This window comes from Nerophis ophidion, linkage group LG03 (assembly GCF_033978795.1).
Source record: "Nerophis ophidion isolate RoL-2023_Sa linkage group LG03, RoL_Noph_v1.0, whole genome shotgun sequence".
Lineage (NCBI taxonomy): Eukaryota > Metazoa > Chordata > Actinopteri > Syngnathiformes > Syngnathidae > Nerophis > Nerophis ophidion.
In genome coordinates, this window is record NC_084613.1 from 77,926,309 (window position 1) to 77,943,681 (window position 17,373).

The 17,373-nt window shown below is 41.3% G+C and overlaps 1 protein-coding gene across 3 annotated transcripts; it reads left to right on the top strand.

Moving 5' to 3' along the window:
* Positions 1 to 5,086: 5,086 nt before the first annotated feature.
* tra2b (transformer 2 beta homolog) lies at positions 5,087 to 13,697 on the top strand. Of its 3 annotated transcripts, none has more exons than XM_061896129.1 (8): positions 5,087 to 5,261; positions 7,348 to 7,499; positions 7,595 to 7,754; positions 9,188 to 9,376; positions 9,467 to 9,582; positions 9,654 to 9,821; positions 9,901 to 9,971; positions 12,982 to 13,697. In XM_061896129.1, exons 1-8 carry the CDS (start codon positions 5,229 to 5,231, stop codon positions 12,990 to 12,992), a joined length of 900 nt encoding a protein of 299 aa, XP_061752113.1. In that variant the 5' UTR covers positions 5,087 to 5,228; the 3' UTR covers positions 12,993 to 13,697. The 3 variants fall into 3 exon arrangements, with proteins under 3 accessions (XP_061752113.1, XP_061752115.1, XP_061752114.1); XM_061896131.1 differs by having other exon boundaries at positions 5,123 to 7,007; XM_061896130.1 differs by having other exon boundaries at positions 5,123 to 5,261; positions 6,732 to 7,499.
* Positions 13,698 to 17,373: the final 3,676 nt, after the last annotated feature.

Here is a 17,373-nt window from a genome sequence, read left to right on the forward strand (position 1 = left end):
AGACAGGAAAAGGATCTCAGCCAATAATTCAATCTAATGGTGTCCATCCATCCATTTTTCTACCGCTTACCTTTCGGGGTTGTGGGGGGGTGCTGGAGCCTATCCCAGCTGCACTCATCGTAGGGCCAACTCAGAGACAACATTCACACATTAGGGCCAATTTAGTGTTTGCAATCAACCTAAGCCCGGGTCAGGGGTCGGCAACCCAAAATGTTGAAAGAGCCATATTGGACCACAAATACAAAAATGTAATCAATCAGACTGGAGCCGCAAAAAATCAAAAGACTTGTTTAAGTGTTATAATGATGGCAACACATGATATAAGTGGCTAATTAGCTATATTAGCCTACTATCAAAATGACTATGTGTCGCAGGCTGAGGCAAATCTTCGTTGACGGAAATGTTGAAATGTAATATTTATTATTTTTAAAACATTGGAAACATTCCTCAGAGGGTGAGGTAACTCCTGGAAATGACTGTCTTAGAACGGCCAAAGGTATAGATGTGTGTGTCCTAGTTAAAGGAAACGGCATGCTGTGTTCTAATGGATGTATTACTATTTTTGCAAGCTGGTTAACATTTGCTGTGGTCTGGAACAACATGGCGCACAAACAAAAATGTAGCCAATATTAAATACAGATAGAGTGTCATGGGACATAAACTAAATACACTGAGGACATAAGTAAAGGAAATTAAATGATCTCAAATACACCAACAAACGAGGCATAATGATGCAAGCCTAAATAGGATGTTAGCATGGATTAGCTTGCAATCATGCATCCATCCATCCATTTTCTATCGCTTGTCCCTTTTGGGGTCGCTGGAGCCTATCTCAGCTGCATTCGGGCGGAAGGCGGCGTACACCCTGGACAAGTCGCCCCCTCATCGCAGGGCCAACACATATAGACAGACAACATTCACACTCACATTCGCACACTAGGGCCAATTTAGTGTTGCCAATCAACCTATCCCCAGGTGCATGTCTTTGGAAGTGGGAAGAAGCCACACATTCATGGGGAGAACATGCAAACTCCACACAGAAAGATCCCGAGCCTGGGATTGAACCCAGAACTACTCAGGACCTTCGTATTGTGAGGCAGATGCACTAACCCCTCTACCACTGTGCTGCCCTGCAATCATGCAGTGACCAAATATTCCTGATTAGCCCTCCATAACCAAAAAATAATAAAAAACGGACATCACCTTTGTGCATTCACACACAGCCTAAGAAATTTGGTGGACAAAATGAGACAAAGAAAGAGTGGCATAAAACACGTCCTTCTGTGGCATCGTCGGAGAAAGTTATACATGTAAAAAAATGTTGAGTCACAGTCCACACAAAGGTGAGTTCAAGGGTCGCTGAAATTAGTCGGACAAAACGGCGCTCACCAAATACTCTCACCAGTGCAGCACAAACATATTAAACAGTGGGCTTTCTAACAATTAGGAAGGTTTGTGTCGTGCTTGTCCTCCTACAAAAACAATATTAAAACAAAAAAAAAAACATTTTTCACCCCATTTTTTTACATTTCCATAGATTTGTAAAAAAGCGCCATGGAGACACTATAGCCGCGGGTTGCTGACCTCCACCCCAGGTGCATGTTTTTGGAGGTGAGAAGAAGCCAGAGTGCCCGGGGGGGAAACCAACATTAGATGTATTCAATACATGTAGCTCAACATTGATTAACATTCAATTAAATTGCTGTAGGGCTTCACGGTGGCAGAGGGGTTAGTGCGTCTGCCTCACAATACGAAGGTCCTGCAGTCCTGGGTTCAAATCCAGGCTCGGGATCTTTCTGTGTGGAGTTCGCATGTTCTCCCCGTGAATGCGTGGGTTCCCTCCGGGTACTCCGGCTTCCTCCCACTTCCAAAGACATGCACCTGGGGATAGGTTAATTGGCAACACTAAATTGGCCCTAGTGTGTGAATGTGAGTGTGAATGTTGTCTGTCTATTTGTGTTGGCCCTGCGATGAGGTGGCAACTTGTCCAGGGTGTACCCCGCCTTCCGCCCGATTGTAGCTGAGATAGGCACCAGCGCCCCCCGTTACCCCAAAAGGGAATAAGCGGTAGAAAATGGATGGATGGATAAATTGCTGTACAAAGAAGTAGGGCTGCGAATCTTTGGGTGTCCCACGATTCGATTCAATATCGATTCTTGGCGTCGCGATTCGATTATAAATCGATTTTTTTCGTTTCAACGCGATTCTCGATTCAAAGACGATATTTTTACGATTCTATTCATTCAGTACATAGGATTTCAGCGGGATCTACCCCAGTCTGCTGACATGCTAGCAGAGTAGTAGATTAAAAAAAAAAAAGTTTTTATAATTGTAAAGGACAATGTTTTATTAACTGATTGCAATAATGTAAATTTGTTTTAACTATTAAACGAACCAAAAATATGACTTATTTTATCTTTGTGAAAACATTGGACACAGTGTGTTGTCAAGCTTATGAGATGCGATGCAAGTGTAAGCCACTGTGACACTATTGTTCTTTTTTTTATTTTTATAAATGTCTAATGATAATGTCAATGAGGGATTTTTAATCACTGCTATGCTGAAATTATAACTAATATTTATACTGTTGTTGATAATATTCATTTTTGTTTCACTACTTTTGGTTTGTTCTCTGTCAAACAATCAATCAATCAATTATTATTTATATAGCCCTAATTCACTAGTGTCTCAAAGGGCTGCACAAACCACAACACAAACCATGACATCCTCGGTAGGCCCACATAAGGGCAAGGAAAACCCACACCCAGTGGGACGTCGGTGACAATGATGACTATGAGAAACCTTGGAGAGGACCGCATATGTGGGCAACCCATCCCATCTCTCCCCCCATAGTGGATCCAACACAACCGTGAGAGTCCAGTCCAAAGTGGATCCAATCTAGTAGCGAGAGTCCCGTCCACAGTGGAGCCAGCAAGAAACCACCCCAAGCGGAGGCGGATCAGCATCGCAGAGATGTCCCCAGCCGATACACAGGCGAGTGGTCCATCCTGGGTCCCGACTCTGGACGAGCGGTCCATCCTGGGTCCTGACGCACGACAGCAAGTGGCCACCGGACCGGACCCCCTCCTCAAGGGAGAGTGGGACAGAGGAGAAAAAGAAAAGAAACGGCAGATCAACTGTTCTAAAAAGGGTGTCTATTTAAAGGATAGATATTTATTTAAAGGATGGATAGTATACAAATGAGTTTTAAGGTGAGACTTAAATGCTTCGATGTTTATTTATATAGCCCTAAATCACAAATGTCTCAAAGGACTGTACAAACCACTACGACATCCTCGGAAGAACCCACATAAGGGCAAGGAGAACTCACACCCAGTGGGACGCCAGTGACAATGATGACTATGAGAAACCTTGGAGAGGACCTCAAATGTGGGCAACCCCCCCCCCCCAGGGAACCGAAAGCAATGGATGTCGAGCGGGTCTAACATGATACTGTGAAAGTTCAATCCATAGTGGATCCAACACAGTCGCGAGAGTTCAGTTCAAAGCGGATCCAAGACAGCAGCGAGAGTCCCGTCCACAGGAAACCGTCCTAAGCGGAGGCGGATCAGCAGCGTAGAGATGTCCCCAACCGATACACAGGCGAGCGGTCCATCCTGGGTCCCGACGAGCGGTCACTCCTGGGTCTCGACTCTGGACAGCCAGTACTTCATCCATGGTCATCGGACCGGACCCAATCCACAAGGGAGAGTGGGACAGAGGAGAAAAAGAAAAGAAACGGCAGATCAACTGGTCTAAAAAGGGAGTCTATTTAAAGGCTAGAGTATACAGATTAGTTTTAAGGTGAGACTTAAATGCTTCTACTGAGGTAGAATCCCAAACTGTTACCGGGAGGGCATTCCAGAGTACTGGAGCCCGAACGGAAAACGCTCTATAGCCCGCAGACTTTTTTTGGGCTTTGGGAATCACTAATAAGCCGGAGTCCTTTGAACGCAGATTTCTTGCCGGGACATATGGTACAATACAATCGGCAAGATAGGCTGGAGCTAAACCGTGTAGTATTTTATACGTAAGTAGTAAAACCTTAAAGTCACATCTTAAGTGCACAGGAAGCCAGTGCAGGTGAGCCAGTACAGGCGTAATGTGATCAAACTTCCTTGTTCTTGTCCAAAGTCTAGCAGCCGCATTTTGTACCAACTGTAATCTTTTAATGCTAGACATGGGGAGACCCGAAAATAATACGTTACAGTAATCGACGCGAGATGTAACAAACGCATGGATAATGATCTCAGCGTCTTTAGTGGACAAAATGGAGCGAATTATAGCGATATTTTGGGGATGAAAGTGTGTCGTGTTTGTGTCTCCTCTCAATTGCTCTGTTAATTGCAGTTCTTAGTGTTGCTGGGTCAGGTTTGGGTTTGGAATTGGATTGCATGGTCGATTCAATCAATCAATCAATCAATGTTTACTTATATAGCCCTAAATCACTAGTGTCTCAAAGGGCTGCACAAACCACCACGACATCCTCGGTAGGCCCACATAAGGGCAAGGAAAACTCACACCCAGTGGGACGTCGGTGACAATAATGACTATGAGAACCTTAGAGAGGAGGAAAGCAATGGATGTCGAGCGGGTCTAACATGATACTGTGAAAGTTCAATCCATAATGGATCCAACACAGTCGCGAGAGTCCAGTCCAAAGCGGATCCAACACAGCAGCGAGAGTCCCGTTCACAGCGGAGCCAGCAGGAAACCATCCCAAGCGGAGGCGGATCAGCAGCGCAGAGATGTCCCCAGCCGATACACAGGCGAGCAGTACATGGCCACCGGATCGGGACATAGAAGAAAAAGCCAGCGCCCCCCGCAACCCCAAAAGGGAATAAGCGGTAGAAAATGGATGGATGGATGGGTTATGGTATTGCTGTGTATTGTTTTGTTGGATTGATTAAAAAAAAAAAATTTTAATCGTTTTTTTTTTTTAAATGAGAATCGATTCTGAATTGCTATTCAAATTCGAATCGATTTTTCCCACACCCCTAGAAAGAAGTACGTTTTTTTTCTTTTTTACTAATTTTCTATGTCTAAAAAAAAAAAAAAAAAGACATTGCCTTTACTTTGAAAGACCTGGAACCGGAAAAGGATTATGGCCTGTTTTCCAATTGCGTTTCAGGTTACGCAGCGTATTCGATCAACTTTTGGGCGAAAGCAGTCTTTAAAAGTAGATTCAGCTCGCTTTTCTTACTAGTAACCCGACGAGTGACACAAACATGAGCGACACTGACAGAGAATTCAGAGAGAAGGTAAGTTGCGTTTGTGTACAACATGATAGCGTTGGAGAGAAAATGTCGCATCATTTAGCTATCGTTAGCTTCAATGTTAGCCGTGTTTGTTTTGTGTTCTTGCGAAAATGGCAAGGACACGTCTTCAAACCAAAGACGACATTGTTTAATTCCAACTCAAATGTATCTCTGTGTTTAAGAATATGCATTGTGAATACGCTAAGACAAGTAAAACATCGCGCCGTAGTCCAAAGACTAGGCCGCGGCCTTACCATGCTTTCATTATTCAAGCGCCATTCAACGGCCGCCTTTGCTTACTGTAACATTAAAGGCCTACTGAAATGAGATTTTCTTATTTAAACGGGGATAGCAGGTCCATTCTATGTGTCATACTTGATCATTTTGCGAAAGTGCCATATTTTTGCCGAAAGGATTTAGTAGAGAACATCGACGATAAAGTTCGCAACTTTTGGTCGCTCCTCACAGCCTCACCTTGTGTACAATCATGGCCACCAGTAGCGAGAGCGATTCAAGCCGAGAAAGTGACGATTTCCCCGTTGATTTGAGCGAGGATGAAAGATTTGTGGATGAGGATAGTGAGAGTGAAGGACTAAAAAAAAAAAAAAAAAGACAATCATGGCCACCAGTAGCGAGAGCGATTCGGGCCGAGAAAGCGACGATTTCCCTGTTAATTTGAGCGAGGATGAAAGATTTGTGGATGAGGATAATGAGAGTGAAGGACTAGAAAAAAAAAAAGACAGGGCAGTGGGAGCGATACAGATGTTATTAGACACATTTACTAAGAAAATTCTGGAAAATCCCTTATCTGCTTATCGTGACACTAGTGTTGTAGTGAGATTATACTGTCATACCTGAAAGTCGGAGCGGTGTGGCCACCATACTTGCCAACCCTCCCGGAAGACTCCCGAAATTCAGCGCCTCTCCCGAAAACCTCCCGGGACGAATTTAAAATTGCAATTTAGTAAACTAAAAAGGCCTTATTGGCATGTGTTGTAACGTTAAGATTTCATCATTGACAGAGTGGTCGGTAGTAGTGGGTTTCAGTAGGCCTTTAAACATAGTCATTATTATTAAAGACGTCAATATCTACAGTTTTAGCAAATATGATGTTAAGGAAATATTTTATGCTGTACTATAAGACATATTGGGGCCACATTGTAAAGAAATCATAAGGTTGTATTTATGCAAGCCTAAAGGAGTATGTAAAATTTGTGTGAAAATGTCAATAATCGCAAGTTAAAAGTAAATCATTGTATGATTTTTATTTTTTATTTTAAAACTTTGGAAAAATGTCAAGCTGCTTTTTGTTGCCTTAAACTGTAATCCTGACTTTACTTTGCCAATCCTTTCAGTGTGGCCCTAATAATATTTAATACACTACTGTTTTAGCACTGTGTTTTTTTTGTGCCACTTGGTATTCATGCTAAAAACAACAACTTGCCTTATCACCCTTGTTTGTTCTTTGTTAAGGTTGAGGTTGGAAGAAAAGAAAAAGGCGGAAGAAGTTTCAGACGCAAAGTTGTTTTTTGTTTGAAGCCGATGATGCTGTTGATGCATGCTAATGTATTGGAAGCGGAAAAAAGAAGATCTGCCCCTCGACTAGTGTTGTAATGGCAGATGCTAAATTGGGGAAGAGGATCAAAAAAGAAGCCTTAAGAATGTCAAAGAGAAGAAAGAAGAATGAAGGGTTGTTTTGAAGTAATGAAGTAAAAGAAGTAATGAAGTTATGATCAGAAGTTTGGCCGGGTAGGAGTAATTTCATAAAAGCCTGTTTTGTTGCTACTCTTTCTTCCTGTTTCTTTTTCTAAATCATGCATGTTAATAAATCCTTTTTGTAAATCTGTAATTATTACTCGCCAACCCCCACCCCACAATTCAGGAATGTCCTTCTCAGCTAAATAAGTAATACATTACAGTCACAATGTGTTTTAATGTAACTGTTGTTTATTTCTGGCAAAAAAATAAGCTAATTGCAAAAAAGAACATTTATATAAGGGGTTTTAAAGGCGAGTAGAGTCAGCTCTTGGCTCAATTTTGTTATTATTGTCTTGTCTTTGCTTTTTAACTCAATGTCTGATTTGTCCAGGAGTCACAGCATGGCTCGGGGAGTTCCTCCCCTCGACGATCTTTAAAATCGGCCAGCCGCTCGCCGGCACGCTCCAGAGGAGGATCCCACCGTTCTAGGTCGCGGTCTCGTTCGCTGTCCAGGTCCAGGTCCAGATCCAAATCCAAGTCGAGGTAAGACATGTTTGTAGACTCACCTACTGTACGCAAGCCAAGCCCAGCAAATACGCTGCAACAAACTCATTCATGTTGCACTCTCACTACTTTAGATCCCGTTCTCATCGAAGCTCGCGCAGAAACTACTCGCGCTCTCGCTCCCGCTCTCATCGCCGTCGCTCCAGAAGCCGCTCTGGCAGCGGTGGATCCCGCCGCCGCAGGAGTCACAGCCGCTCTCCCATGTCCAACCGCCGACGGCACATCGGCAACAGGGTAAATAAATAAATGATAAATGGGTTGTACTTGTATAGCGCTTTTCTACCTTCCAGGTACTCAAAGCGCTTTGACACTACTTCCACATTTACCCATTCACACACACATTCACACACTGATGGAGGTAGCTGTCATGCAAGGCGCCAACCAGCACCCATCAGGAGCAAGGGTGAAGTGTCTTGCTCAGGACACAACGGACGTGGGTAAGGTTCATGTTCTGTTTTTGCCTGGGTTTCCAGAGTAGGGCCTTTTTTCCACTACATTCCCTTGACACTTATAAAACAAAGCTAAGGTGGGGATGTCTGGGGTTTCCCTAGCTCGGTTGGTAGAGTGGACGGGCCAGCAACTTGAAGGCTCCAAGTTCGATCCACACTTCCGCCATCCTAGTGAATGTCGTTGTGTCCTTGGGCAAGACACTTTACCCACCTGCTCCCAGTTCCACCCACACTGGTTTAATTGTAACTTACAAATTGGGTTTCACTATGTAAAGCACTTTGAGTCATTAGAGAAAAAGCGCTATATAAATATAATTAACTTCACTTCCCCTAGATTGTCAGTATATATGTGGCGGTGAAGTCATTCCTTGAGGGCTGGTCAATATGACATCCTATACCATCTTTTCCGGACCATAGAATGCCCAGAGATAGAAGCCACACCAACTAAATTTTTTAAGAAAATATATTTTCATAATTTAGCCACACCGGTCTATAAGCCGCAGGTATATATAGGTTGTGATATGAGGTATTTACACTGAAATATCTTGTAAATGTTTATTTAAATACCTCATTCTTTCCAAATGGTGCCTGTTACACAGAAGTAAAACTGCTGAGCAAATAACCGAAGGCATTGTAGTTGTGGAAACTAGCTTGTGAAATTAAAAAAAGAATGCTAATCTTTGTTAATAATACTAACAGACACTCATACACGTGTTAGCATATTGACTAATGCTAACGACGCAAGCTTTATTAGGATTTTAAAGATGATAGACGCTTGGAAGTTGCGGATAAAGGTAGTCACCGTTGTAGCCTTCAAAGCCCTCTAAAAAAAAAAACTTCAAAACCCTCAATTTTTTTTAAATACATACGGCAAACTAAATAGATAATGTAGTGACAGACACATTCATAACAATATATAATATGTATTGTCAAAGGTGCATTAATTAAGTGTTAAAAAAATGCTGCAAATACTTATGTACATGTGTTTTCTTAGGGTTTTAATAAAAAAATATAGATATTTTTTTAATAATTAAAAAAATGCTTCACTTTGTCGTCATGGAGAATTGTCTGTAAAATGTTGAGGACAAAAATACATGTATTCTATTTTGAAATAAGGCGTTAACACGACAAAATGTGGAAAAATGAAAGCGCTGTGAATACTCCCCGGATGCACTGTATCACCAATCAGTAGATAATAAATGTCCAAAACCCCTACAGGCCAACCCAGACCCCAACATGTGTCTGGGTGTGTTTGGCCTGAGTCTGTACACCACCGAGAGGGACCTGAGGGAGGTGTTCTCCAAGTACGGCCCCCTGGCGGACGTCAACATCGTGTACGACCAGCAGTCTCGCCGTTCCAGGGGCTTTGCTTTCGTCTACTTTGAGAACTACGAGGACTCCAAGGAGGTAAGCAGGACGCAAAGCAAGGTCTGTATATTTAGGCCGTGTTTTATTAACTCGATGATTAATCACACTCGGGGCGAATCTTTGAATCAGGCCAAGGAGCACGCTAATGGGATGGAGCTGGACGGTCGCCGGATCCGAGTGGATTTTTCCATTACCAAGCGAGCACACACCCCTACCCCTGGCATCTATATGGGAAGACCCACATAGTGAGTGTTTGATGACTGGTTATAAAGCCATTCAAGGTTCTATTGAGCAACGTTCTGCTACTATCCTCCAGTGGCGGTGGTGGTGGTGGCGGCGGCGGCGGAAGCAGTAGCAGCGGTGGCGGCGGCGGCAGCGGTGGTAGCTCATCGAGGCGCATGTCAAGGGACTACGACAGAGGATACGACCGAGGTTATGACCGGGACTATGATCGCTACGAGGACAGAGAGTACAAATCGTACAGGTAGCTTGTTTGTCTGGTGAATCATGGTCTATTATATCATCTGATCGATGACCTACCGGAACTGTGTTTGTCCCAATAGACGAAGGTCTCCATCACCTTACTACAGCAGAGGGTACCGATCTCGATCCAGATCACGGTCCTACTCCCCACGTATGTTTCAAAACTTCAACAACAAAAAAACTATCATATTGTGGGGGGGGGTTTGCTCAACTGCAGAGAGTATATTGCGCAGGCTATTTGTACAAAAACATTTTGATAAATTTAAATTTTTATAAATACTTTACCTTGATTCAAATTTTATATACCAATACTTTATACATTCCAGTGGAACCCCTTTTAAGTCGGTCCTGCTTATGTCCACAGTATGTCGACCAGTTTAAGTCCACTGAAGCCACTCAACATGGATTTACGTGGTCGACATAAAGTTTGATAGCCAAAAGGGTTACTTTTATGAAAAATGGGTCAATTTTTTGTCTGCATGTGTCGTAGTATCAACTGCTATGTTATTGCTAAGCTTTGTAAAAACCGCAACATAACTACTGTCTAATTACACTGTATAAAAACATGTATAGACTTGCTAATCAGTGCAAAGTAGTGACATAAAATAAAAGCATGGCAGTATTAAGGGGGCTGTTTGCAACTTACTTAAAGTTACATTTTTCAAAGCAATGAATATCACACAACCGGCTAACTTGTGTCAAATGTCTATTTTTGTCACATTTTGAAGTTGAACTTTGTAAAATGCTTGTGCACAGACTGAATGTTGGCTTTAACTTTTCGTGTACGTACACATGTATAGACAGGAAAAAGGGCCACAATGCTGAGTTAAGGGTTTATTTGTTTTTTGCCATTTTTAGTTTACATTTTGGGGGGTTTTGACAAAAAAATATGTATCAAATATAATAGGTCTTGGCAAAATTACAAACTGTATTGTGTTTTATATCGGTCGATATCGATAAATTGTTGATCATTTGTATCAATAACGGAACAGGAGGACCAGGACATAAATGAATTAAATGTAATCATTCTTATTTAAAATGTAACCATCCTCTGATTATAATCCCTTTAAGCTATCAAGGGAGAAAGGAAATGTGAACATAAGCTTAGAAAACACTCAATGTAAACACAATTCTAAAATCACATTGAACTCTTAATAACCTCTTAAATGAAGGTGCAAAAAAATAAATACGTAAGAAATGCTGCTGGGGTCGTGACACAAATGAGAAAAAGGATGTTTGTTTGCAGTTTATTTCCTGCTACAAATATTAGTCTCATCTACATTTCATGTCTGCAGTTGTTTTTATGCCTCATTATTTAGTAATAAATGTCGAAAGGGAATAAGCGGTAGAAAATGGAAGGATGTCCCTGTTGTTCAGCCATGCTCGTGATGTCAAGATTCAGTATAGTATATGCTCTTTAGCCTACGAAAGATTTATTTATTTAGTTTATCAATACTATTAAGGATATTTTCTTGATGCTAACAGATATCACCAAAGATGTAATAATGTGATCATCCGAGTCGAATAAATAATTGCTTTCCTGCACAAAATAGGTTTTACTCTCTGTTATGAAAATCGACAATTGAAATCCAGTGGATTGGACCAATAATCACAATATTTATTACTTGGACTCAACATGATATTAGTTTATGAAAATCGACAATAGAAATCCAGTGTATTGGACCAATAAACTAATATGTTAAGTCCAAGTAATAATTATTGTGATTATTTGCACACGCCTGTCTTTGTAGTTATATGTAGGCATAGCAACCACAAAAAAACACAAACTAATGCCATTTCTTGTTCTTTCTCAATCTTTATTTGTGCTGGTAAACACTTCTAATATAATAGAGAATAAACTTGATTGTATCACAAAGTTTTTCAAATCGAATGTTCAAACAAACGTTTTACCAAGTATTCCACGAGATGATGAAAATATTGTTTTTAAGAGCAATTTCCTTTGACACACTTGTTTTTCCTTCACTTTATTAGCTTTACGAACCACTTCTTTTGGGACTCTGTGAAACCTCTTTCTTATCTTTCTTTTTGAACAAGTGCAACACCAAAAACTGCAACATGGCATTTTCTGCTCAAGCTCTACACTCACTTTAACTTGTTTTTTTTTAATGCTACGCTCAAGCTGCTTGACCATTGGGTATATAAACAGATATGACGTCATATGTAACCCAGCTAAAGACAATATTAATCATAGTAAAAGTAATCACCGCTCCCTACTGGCGCACTTGAGGAATAATTGAAGTTGTCTGTTCGAGTAGAGGACACTGTTTAAAGAAATACTCATGTTCAAAGTAGGGCTGGGCGATATATCGATATACGCTATATATCGCGGGTTTGTCGCTGTGCGATATGGATAATGACTATATCGTAATATTCGAGTATACGTACTCACGCAGTTGTTTTTAGCTGCGGGCATTACACTACAGGCTCTTCCCACTCCTTCCTGTGTCTCCTCACAGACAGCAAGCGCACAAACTTACACACGTCACAAACTGTCACGTCATACGTCACATAGGTATACGTCCTCGCCCAGCAGAGAGGTAGGAGCGTGGCTAGCGGTAGCTGTGATGCTAGCGGACTCGGAGGTGCTGGTTCTCATCCCAGTTGAGTGGTAATACGAGAGAAAGAAGGTGCGAAAATGGTAACAAATGAAGGAAGAATTAATTCCCAAGAAAAACAGCACGGGGTCCATCGTCTGCCGGTGGTTGGGCTTCAAGCGGGAATATGTCGAATAGACAACTTTAATTTGTCGAGTGTGGGGCACAAGCGTTGCTACCAGAAGTAGCATTACTGCTAATATGTAGCATCGTTTGAAAAGTCACCTGCTAATAACTTTAATAAATACAGTTTTGGTAAATTGACTTAATTGTGATTTCGTTCTCTGCATGAAAGTTTAAAATGAGCATATATTATTGCAATGTGAAAAATAATGTTTTAATGCAGACTCATAGAATCATCATACTGCTGTGATTATATGTATCAAGTGTTCATTCAAGGCTAAAGCAAAATTCCGAAATGTATATCGCGATATGGCCTAAAAATATTGCGATATTAAAAAAATGCCATATCGCCCAGCCCTAGTTCTAAGTGTTGAGCATTTTTTCACGTTTTTTTTTAATCTCTCACTTTTCTCCATTCCACAGGCCACTACTGAGCAGTGAGTCGTCGTCCAATGTTTTATATTTGTTTTGACCACGGCACGGCGAGCAAGTACACACTTCCTTTTAATGTCTGCGGAACCTTCATTAGTGGTGGAGGGGGCATGGAAATACAACAGAATCATTTTTTGTGCACAGCACTCCAATCCCTGAATTTTCAACTTGCTTTGCTGTAAAACCTCAAATCCAAAATGACAATGTAATGTGGTTGCAAAGTTAAAAGTGCAGATTTTTGTAGTGTGAAATTGGCTTTGAAGTCTGGATGTTTTTTTTTTTTTTTATATATACAAGCAAGTTTGTCAGTGACATTTCCAGCTTCATGTAGTGATTTGTATGCAGCTGCTTTTCTTTTTTGGCCTTCCTCTTGACGGTTGTTCATGGTCTCACATGTTCTGTAGCTATTGTTCCAAGAAGTCTCTGTCATCAAACATAAAACATGTTTTTCCTCTACAGATCAAATCCATACTTTTTGCATTGTATTGAATACATCTTTACTCAAGGTGTTGAATGTAGAAATCTTCTGTTAGTAATACATTTTGTCACAGGTTTCCCAATGTTAAGGAGTAAAATATAATAAAATGTATATAATTGCTTAGGTCCCTTCTGCAGTTTAGTCATGAGTCGGCTGCACTCGGTCTGAGTCTTATGTTAAAGTACATTTTATTGTTTTGAGTTCCAAATAAAAGATCACAGGATCACAACTAGTCTGAGCACTTTTTAATATCTTGCATTAAAGACGAGGCTTCGCACCTTTGCGATTACGGGAGTCGAAATGCGCAGTGCAGTGCAGTCACATCCTTCCCAATGCCCCCCACCCACCAGAAACTGAGGCGTACACGTTACAAATTTGCTGAAAAGTCATGTCACGCATGACTCTTAGATTAGATAGTACTTTATTTATTCCGTCAGGAGAGTTCCTTCAGGAAAATTACAATTTTCAGCACAATCCCATTCAAGATCAGATCTTGAGGCATACAGCTAAAAAAGTTGGCATTTTAATGTGATCACGCTAACCGTCAGCATGTGTTAAGTTCCATGTTATATGAATTTAAGGTGCTCAGCTGAAAAATTGGCAAAATGATAGCATGTGGCTTCAAAATTGGCTCAAAAAAGTTAACATGCTTAAAGTTTAAAGATCAGAAGAAAAAAAAAAGAATCCAAAACAGCATGATATCTTACGAAAGATAAGTTTTATGGAACAAGTTTTCTTCTTCATTCAAGTAAAGGTACTACAAGTACTTGTAGAAAGTACAAACTTATCTGAAGGCCCCTAAATGTATTGCCATTTTAAGTGACCTTTTTCCCCAGAATGCAACGGTACCTTTTCAAAATAGCTGCCATGTATGTCTAAAAAGCATTAGTTTTTCTTTTATAACACATTACCTGATTGATGCGGACATCTACAGTGGGGCAAAAAAGTATTTAGTCAGCCACCGATTGTGCAAGTTCTCCCACTTAAAATGATGACAGAGGTCTGTAATTTTCATCATAGGTACACTTCAACTGTGAGAGACAGAATGTAGGAAAAAAAATCCAGGAATTGACATTGTAGGAATTTTAAAGAATTTATTTGTAAATTACGGTGGAAAATAAGTATTTGGTCAACCATTCAAAGCTCTCACTGATGGAAGGAGGTTTTGGCTCAACATCTCACGATACATGGCCCCATTCATTCTTTCCTTAACACGGATCAATCGTCCTGTCCCCTTAACAGAAAAACAGCCCCAAAGCATGATGTTTCCACCCCCATGCTTCACAGTAGGTATCGTGTTCTTGGGATGCACCTCAGTATTCTTCTTCCTCCAAACACGACAAGTTGAGTTTATACCAAAATGGATACATGGACGATACAGCAGAGGATTGGGAGGATGTCATGTGGTCAAATGAAACCAAAATAGAACTTTTTGGTATTAACCCAAGTCGTCGTGTTTGGAGGAAGAAGAATACTGAGTTGCATATCCATATCACCCTTCCCTACTGACCAGGTGTGGCCTGTGGGCCTTGAATTTGACACTTGTAGTCTAAATGCTTTAAATTACCATTAAAGTAATAATGTTCAGCCATTTAGATGAATTCGGTGTTAGTTGTGTGATTCTAATACAGTGCCAAAAAAGTTGTGAAGGAAAAGACCTTACAAGTGTAAAGCATACAAGCGTCACACCAACCTCCTGGGGTCAAAGGCCACCCCTGTTTTTTCAGACCTAGTGACGCCCGTGACACTTATTATTGGGGGTTTCCTGCACTTCATCTTCATTACTAAAGATGAAATTGAATCTGCGGGGGAGAACTCATTTTCAAATATGTTTCATATTTTTGCTCTTTGAAGCGTCCCTCTGTCTCTGACTCCCTCGTAACTCCAAATTCTTCAGGACAACCTAAAATCATCAGGCGGGCGGTTGGGTCTTGGGCGCTGTTGGGTGTTCCAACAAGACAATGACCTGTCAAGTGAGTTGAAACGCTCCATTTCACCCACCTATGCACGGCACATAGGTGGGTAATCAAAACATATATTATCAAGTGTGTTAAAACGTGTATTATTACATGTTCGTTTGTGCATTATCCCAGTATGGTGAAAGAAAGTAATGGTAGTGATAAAATGTGAAGGGAATAACCTGAAATGACTTGAGCAGATGCGTACGTGAATAAAGACACATTGTTATTGTCGGAAAGTACTGAAGTCCTTGTAAACCAGGGGTCGGGAACCTTTTTGGCTGAGAGAGCCAAGAAGCCAAATATTTTAAAAGGTATTTCCGTAAGAGCCATGTAATATTTTTTTTTTACACTGAACACAATCACGTACATTTTTAAGTAAAACCAACATTTATAGATTATAATAAGTCTGTTATTCTCTGTAATAACATTGTTATTTTGAAGCTAACTGTGGAGGGGGTGTGGCCTGCGGGCCTGCAGCGAAGTGGGCGTGTGCCAGGACCGGCCTCGAAATCAGCGACAGGTGTGTAGATGGCCCACCTGGGCCTTGTTATCTAATCACCTGTCACTCTGTTATAAGCAGCAGCCAGGAGGAGAGACAAGGGTTGGGGCTGGAGCCGGAGTGCGAAAGAGAAAAAGACAATTGCTGGATAGCAACTAAGAGACTTATTGAAAAATAAAACAATATTGTAACCCTGAAACAGGCTCTCATGTCGGTGCTTGGTGGTCTGAAGAAACTCCAGGAGTGCAAGCCCCACACTAATCAATAATAAATAAATAACTTTTTACCATTAACGCAACTTCTTGAACATTTGCGCTAGAAAACGGATGGATGGATTAAAATGCACGAGAATGTTTTATATTTTGAACGTTACTTTTAACACTGTGATTACAAGCGGAATTATTCATTACTTAGCGTGTTAAGCAATGTCAGCTCGGATTTATCCGAGAGCCAGATGCAGTCATCAAAAGAGCCGCATCTGGCTCTAGAGCCATAGGTTCCCTACCCCTGCTGTAAACTATGACTAAGAGGAGGAACTGAAAACAGATGGTCAGCAAGAACAGGATATAAAAGAAAACCTCGCCATTTGGGAAGAAAATTGTTTTAAAACCGCTAAAGGAAAGACTGTTGCTCTATGGAAGAAAATCGTGGAACTACGAGTCAACATGGACTTGGAAGTGGTGCACCAGAAGGCGCGTTCACCAGAGGGAGCTCACTGGAGAGGAAACAAAGAAGTGGATCGTTTCATCCATGTGAGAAAATCTGTTTTTGTCGGGATCGAGAATTGGGACGAATCGCCTAAGGGCAAAATAGTCGCTGCCGGTGCATGAGGCGCTAGGCCAGGGGTCGGGAACCTTTTTGGCTGAGAGAGCCAAGAATCCGAATATTTTAAAATGTATTTCCGTAAGAGCCATATCATTTTTTTTCAACACTGAACACAACTAAACGCGTGCATTTTTAGGTAAGACCAACATTACTAGAGTATAATAGGTCTCTTATTCTTTGTAATAACATTGATATTCTGAACTGTGGAGGGGGCGTGGCCTGAGGGCCTGCAGCGAAGCGGGCGGGCCAGGACCGGCCTCAAAATCAGCGACAGGTGCGTAGACGGCCCACCTGGGCCTTGTTATCTAATCACCTGTCGCTCTGTTATAAGCAGCAGCCAGGAGGAAAGACAGGGTTGGAGCTGAGAGACTTATTGAAAAATAAAAAAATATCGTAACCCTGAAACAGAATTTCATGTCGGTGCTTGGTGGTCTGAAGAACCCTCAGGAGGGCGAGCCCTAAAAAAAAAAAAAAAAAGTGCGGTAGAAAAAGGATGGATGGATTCAAATGCATGAGCATGTTCAATATTTTGAACGTTATTTTTAACACTTTGATTACAAGTGGAATTAGTCATTACTTGTTGTGTTAAGCAGTGTTAGCTCAGATTTATCCGAGAGCCA